This window comes from Rhincodon typus, chromosome 7 (genome assembly GCF_021869965.1).
Source record: "Rhincodon typus isolate 14 chromosome 7, sRhiTyp1.1, whole genome shotgun sequence".
NCBI lineage: Eukaryota > Metazoa > Chordata > Chondrichthyes > Orectolobiformes > Rhincodontidae > Rhincodon > Rhincodon typus.
This window is the reverse complement of record NC_063338.1, coordinates 16,395,241-16,401,857: the sequence shown is the minus strand read 5'-3', so window position 1 is coordinate 16,401,857 and position 6,617 is coordinate 16,395,241. Positions and strand designations below refer to the sequence as shown.

The following is a 6,617-nucleotide window of genomic DNA, read 5'->3' as shown; positions in this document are numbered from 1 at the left end:
CCCCATTTCTGAAGAAGGGTCTAGGCCCGAAACGTCAGCTTTCCTGCTCCTCTGATGCTGCTGGCCTGCTGTGTTCATCCAGCTCTACACCTTGTTACCTCCCATGTATTTTATTGGTTAAAAAGTCCTTTGGGATATTCTGAGGTCAGAACCAACTGCTTTCAGGGGATGAACACAAGCCAATCAGTTGCTTCACTTAAATCATTTTGGCAGCAATAACATTCAGCTTGAACAAAGTGCAATACAGGCAAGAAAAGCCATACTGGACTCGAAACATTAACTCTGTTTCTCTCCTGTCTGGTGCTGCCAAAGCTGCTGAGTTTCTCCAGCACTTTCTGTTTTCTTACCACTGGGCAATAGTCAGGAGCAGGACTCCCCAGTTCGGTCAAAGATCAAGCAGTTCTAACAGTGCAGCACCCCTACGGTTCGAATCTTGGGTTTCAAGTCTCCAGAATGGCAATTAACCTTGTACCCTTCTGATTCTACCACTGAACAACAGCTAATACCACAGATCTATGCCCAAGCCTAGAAATGTTTTGGACGGTGCATTGAAGCATTGCACCCCACAGGAATAAACAAACAGTTGGGTTTTCCATCCAACAATTCAAGATGCTTTTCAGAAACATTGACAAGAAATGATTTAGAAGTGAATGAACAAACAAAAGTGACACATGGTAGAAGCTCCATGCCAACTGTAGGCTTGAGTAGGACAGCTTGTTGGAAAATTTTACCCAGTTACATTAATGCCCCCCTGAGTATAGGCCAACTCATCCCTCTATCAAAGCCAAAACACATAGGTTGTATCTCAAAAACAAATGAACCGTTTCATTCAAACTGGCATCAACCCAGACACCAGAAACAACAACTACAAACTCAGTCTTTTCAACCCTGCAAAGTCTTGGGGTTAGTGCCAAAATTGGGAGAGCTGTCTCACACACTCGTCAAGCAACAGTCTAACATAGGAAAGACCAAGCAGAGGTGTCAGCACAGTGATATACAGTCAGGAGGGAGTTGCGCTGGGAGTGCTCAACATTGACTACAAACGCTATGAAGTCTCATGGCATCAGGTTAAACATGGGGAAGGAAACCTCCCACTGATTATCATGTACCATCCTCCCTCAGCTAAAAAATTTACTACTCTTTCATGGAACAGCACTCGGAAGGAAAATGAAGGTGGTAAGGGTGCAAAATTTCAATATCCACCACCAAGAGTGGCTTGTCAACAGCACTACTGATTGGGCTGGTCAGGTCTTAAAGGACATAGCTGCTAGACTGGGTCTGCAGTAGGTGGTGAGGGAACCAGCAAGAGGGAAACACATACTTGACCTCATCCTTATCAATCTGCCAGCTGCAGAATCATTTGTCCATGACAAGTATTGGTGAGAGTGATCCTTGTGAAGGCGAAGTCCAGCCTTTACATTGAGAATACCCTCCATCGTTTTGTGTGGCACTATCACGGTGCCAAATGGGACAGACTTCGAACAGATGTAGCAACTCAACACTGAGGATCTGTGAGGTGATATGGGTTATCAACATCAGCAGAATTGTACTCCAGCACAACATGTAAACCATGATGAAGGGTTATTGGACTTGAAATGCTAATTCTATTTTACTTTCTACAGGTGCTGCCAGACCTGCTGAGTTTCCCCAGCACTCTCTGTTTATGTTAAAGTCAATGGAAATCAGAGGGAAAACTCTCCGCTGGTTGGAGTCATACTGGGCACATAGGAAGACAATTCTGACTGTTGGAGGTCAGTTGTCTCAGCTCCAGGACATCTCTGCAGGAGTTCCTCAGCGTAGTGTCCTCAGCCCAACCATCTTCAGCGGCATCATCAATGACCTTCCTTCCGTCATAAGGTCAGAAGTGGGGATGTTCGCTAATGATTACACAATGTTCAGCACCATATGCGACTCCTCAGAAACTGAAGCAGTCTGTGTCCTAGATATTGTCTATGTCCTAGACACATAGCCAGGCTTGGGCTTACAAGCAGCAAGTAACTTTTGTGCAACACAAATGATGATTTCCAATAAGTGAGAATCTCCCTTGACATTCAATGGAATTACCATCACTGAGTGCCCCACTATTCTGGAGGTTACCATTGACCACATACTAAGCTGGACTAACCATATAAACACTGTGGCTATAAAAAGAGCGAGACTAGGTATACTGCAGCAAGTGACTCATTTCGTGACTCCCCGAAGCCTGTCCACTATTTACAAGGCACAAATCAGGAGTATAATGAAATACTCCCCATTTGCCTGAATGAGTGCAGCTACAATAACACTCAAGAAGCTTGACATCATCTAGGACAAAGCAGCCCAATTGATTGGCACCACATCCACAAACATCCATTACCTCCCATCCACAAACATCCATTACCTCCACCACTGACACTCAGTAGCAGCAGAGAGTACTATCCACAAGATGCACTGCGGAAATTCACCAAAGAACCTTAGACAGCACCTTCCAAACCCACGAACACTCCCATCAAGGAGGAAAAGGGCAGCAGATACATGGGAACACCACCACCTTCAAGTTCCCCTCCAAGCCACTCACCTTCCTGACTTGGAAATATATCACTGTTCCTTAATTGCCACTGAGTCAGCATTGTGGGTCTACCTACAGCACATGGACTACAGAGGTTCAAGAAGTCAGCTCACGACCACCTTTTCAGGGGCAAAGTAGGGATGGGTGACAAATGCTGGCCCAGCCAGCGACACCCACATTCATGAATGAAGGAAAAAAAAAGCCTGAAGCAGAAGAACAACTTGCATTTGCATAGCTCTTTCAATGTGGGAAACCTTCCCATGGAGTTCCATTGGGAACGCTATCAGACAAAGTCTGACGCCGAACCACAGAAAGAAATACCAAGATGAGTGACTGAAGGTTTTGTCTATAAGGAAGGTTGTAAAGGCAGAGTGGTGGGGATGTCTAAGGAGCAAATTCCAGAGCTTTGGGCTTTGATGGCTGAAGGCAAAGCAGCCCACAGTGGTGCAAGAAAATGGCAGGGGTGGGGGGCGGAATGACAAACTGGATTCGGAGGAGTGAGGAGATCCTGGTGGATTGTGTTGTTGGAGGAGTTTACGGGGAATAGGGAAAGGCGAGGCCATGAAGAGATCTGACCAGAAAGATGGGGATTCACTGACCAGGAGTCTGAGGTAAGACCAAGCCGAGGGCAGTTTCTGCTCATTGTACTTCACTTTGCTCAACCTCTTCGCTGCTCCCATGCGAGGAATGAGAGGACTGCACATCTGGCTATGGCTGACGGTAAAGGGAACCAGAGATGTACACAGTTGCTGGGTTCAAAGCTCCTACCTCAGGCAGCAGAGATGTATCATTCTGAAGCAGGAGCTGTCGCAGTTCCACTTCTGTCAGCTTGTGAAGGCTTGCTTTTGAAGACAGTATGCTCAGGTTGTGAGGAGAATGGATAGCATGCGAGAAGTTGCAGGCATTTCTGAAAGAGAAACAGAAGAGGTCAGCTCAGCGATGTTGCAGTGTAACATCAAGGAAGTGCGACAGTGCTGATGGCTCGGTCTGTTGTTCTTTCTTAAGATAGCCGCCAGGATTGAAACTGGGAGGGCAAGGCAAGAATTGGAGGAGTCAGCAAAAAGATTGGTTTTTTTCTTTAATTCATTGGATGCAGGCATCAGTGGCTAGACCAGTATTTATTGCCCATCCCTAATTGCCCAGAAAGTAGTCAAGAGTTAACTACATTGCTGTGGGTCAGGAGTTACATGTAGGCCAGACCAAACAATGGGCTTATGGTCATCACTACACTCTTAATTCCAGATTTTTTTTTAATTGAATTCAAATTCCACCATCTGCTATGGCAGGATTTCATCCTGGGTCCCCAGAACATTATCTGGGTCTCTGGATTAACGGTCCAGCAATAATACCACTAGGCCATCACCTCCTTTTCATTGAACAGAACATGATTTACTCGTCATTATAACACGGCTGTTTGTGGAAGTTTGCTGTGTGCATATTGGTTGATACGGTTCTGGCATCACAACACAACTTAACTTCCAAAAGCATTTCATGAGCTGTAAGTACTTCGAGGCATTCAGAGGTTATGAAAAGCAAGATACGATTCAAAATCTTTCCTTTTCAACAAAGTCTCTGACTGTTGCACCACTGGGTCACAAAGCTAGGCATGAAGGAAAGAGGGAAAGAGGGGTAAGGATTATGTCAGATCTAGGGAGGAGTGAGATTGGGGCTTTTTGAGAATTGGTGGTGGCGGGAATGGCTGTAGGATATGGCGGAAGAGTTTTCAATCAGCTCATGTTTCGAGAGAGTTGAAGACTTAGCTGGTTATGGATTCTATTTCTCTGTGTTTCACAACGTACCCTAACACACACCAAACCCGGTCCACCCATTAGCCCTGCTCACCGACTTGCACTGGCTCTCCCAGACCAGCAAGACCTCAATTCGAAACAGTTGGTTCTAGTTTTGAAATCTCCTTCATGGCCTTGCCCCTCCCAAACTGACTTCCACTAGGCCTGGGTAACCCTCTGTGATCTCTAGCCCTCCTCCAATTCTGGTCTCGTACAGCTCCAGCATTAGCGGCCATGCCTTCAAGCCTGTTGGGAGGGGATCTAGATCTAGAATCCCTCTTTTTGCCCTCCCCCTTTAAAACATCCCTAAAATAGAGTGGCAGAGTCCAAATCCAGAGGGATAGGTTTAAGGTGAGGGGGGAAAGATTTAAAAGGGACCTGAGGGGCAACTTTTTCACACAGAGGGTGGTGTGTGTATAGAGTGAGCTGCCAGAGGAAGTGATGGTGGCTGGTACCATAGCAACATTTAAAAGGCATCTGGACATGGATAGAAAAGGTTTAGAGGGATATGGGCCACATGCTGACAAATGGGACCAGTTCAGTTTAGGAAAGCTGGTTGGCACGGACGAGTTGGGCCAAAGAGTCTGTTTCCATGGTGTATGACTCTATAACTGATACTTTTGATTGAGTGTTTGGTCTCCTGTCTTCACTATTTCCTTATATGGCTCCCTAAAAATAATCCGATAAGACCTTTCTGAAGTCTGGGGGCTCTCTCACTACCTGAGAGACACTGTATGGATTGAATGCTCTGTTTTGCTGGCAAACGTTTCTGCCTCTTCTGCTCTAGCCCTGACTCTCTTCACGTAAATACGTGACTGTGGCCAATCTCCTAGCCTTCCTCCCTCACAATAATTTTTCCGGGTCGAGTGAAAGAGGAGATTTCCCCCGCCCCAACTTGTCTCGAAACAAAACATGTCACTTTACCTCCCCTTGGAGAATTTGCAATTGCCCAGGAGGAAGAATTTGCAAAGGTGGAGCTGGCCGCAAGAGCCGCTGCAGTTCTTCCTCAGAAAGTCCTTGCACAGTCTGACCGAGGTGATGGCAATGATCTGGCTGTTCTCAGTCAGCTCCGAGCCGGCCAGCTTGAAGCCCTGGCCCGGCACGATGGCGAAACATTGGCCGTCCCCCAACATCCGACACAGTTCCCAGTCTGTGATCTGGAAAAGCCGGCAGATCTCCCTCCGTAAGGTGCTGTACTGCACACAGCCCCCGCGGGAGCACAGCAGCCTCAGGCTAAGATCTCGAATCTTATCCAGAGCCATCCCTCCTGCCTAGGTCATTTCAAGCAAAAATGTGTCTGTTTTTCTCTCTGCCTCTCTCTCCCACTTCCTCTTCTTGGTCCAGGAAAACAGAGAAATGAAACTGAAACTTTTGAGCTCAGCCTTCCTCTCGCTGATTGGCTGTTCCCTTCTGTGTCTCTCCTGAGAGGGAGGGATAAGTGTATCACAATGGTTATAATAGAGGTCCCTGCATTCAGCTCCGAGACTAAGGAGGAGAAACTTAACACCAGAGATCCTGCAGAGAGGAAACTGCTACTCCCAGAGAGACTGACTGATACACAGAAACACTGAGAGGAAATCAGAGAGGGAGAGAAAGAGTTCCTGAAAGGTAGGGGGACTCAGAGGGTGACAGTCAGAGAGACTCAAAGAGAATCAAACAGAGAGACAGAGACTCGGAGAGTTACCCAAGAACACAGACGCAGAGAGAGACAGAAAGAGAGAGATACACAGAGAGATAGAGAGCGGTACCCAAGGAGGGGAGGTTAAAAGGAGAGAGGAGGGTGAGACTCAGAAGGAGGGAGACTTATAGAGAGAGAGAGAGAGAGAATTAATATTACAGCCAGACTGGAACAGCCAGAGTAGCAGAGAGTGACTCTGAGAGAAAGACTGAGAGAAAATCAGAGAGAGGCACTCAGAGGGCGCGACTCAGAGAGAGAGAGAGTGAGTCAGACTCAGAGCGGGGGAGGGATACTTAGAGAATGAAAGAACCTTAGGACAGAGAGAGTAGACAGAACCAGTGACTCAGTGATACTCGGAGAGAAAGAGAAAAGAGATACTCAAGAGGCACTTGTGACACTGTGTCTTGGTGAAAGGGGAACAGGATGCTGGGGGGTGGGGGGATGGTGACTGAGATTGATGAATGGGTGGCCATCTTGATAAGGGGGTAAAATGGTGTTTAAAATCAACTGCAATTTTGTAATTTGTCTCAAGTCACAGCCTCATCATCTCGCAGCTAGCCATCTCACTTGTAATCCTGTTCAGATCACTCAAACCCACCTTGAA

At 46.8% G+C, this 6,617-nt stretch overlaps 1 protein-coding gene across 1 annotated transcript in view; it reads right to left on the bottom strand.

The window, feature by feature from the left end:
* The window catches only part of LOC109922501 (protein mono-ADP-ribosyltransferase PARP12-like), a 34,327-nt gene extending 28,620 nt beyond the window's left edge, over positions 1 to 5,707 (bottom strand). The window contains exons 1-2 of the mRNA XM_048599055.1: positions 5,260 to 5,707; positions 3,317 to 3,455 (exon numbers count right to left, since the gene is read on the bottom strand). Of these exons, the coding sequence (XP_048455012.1) occupies positions 3,317 to 3,455; positions 5,260 to 5,597 (477 nt within the window). The 5' untranslated portion in view covers positions 5,598 to 5,707. The remainder of the gene's footprint in view (positions 1 to 3,316; positions 3,456 to 5,259) is intronic.
* Positions 5,708 to 6,617: the final 910 nt, after the last annotated feature.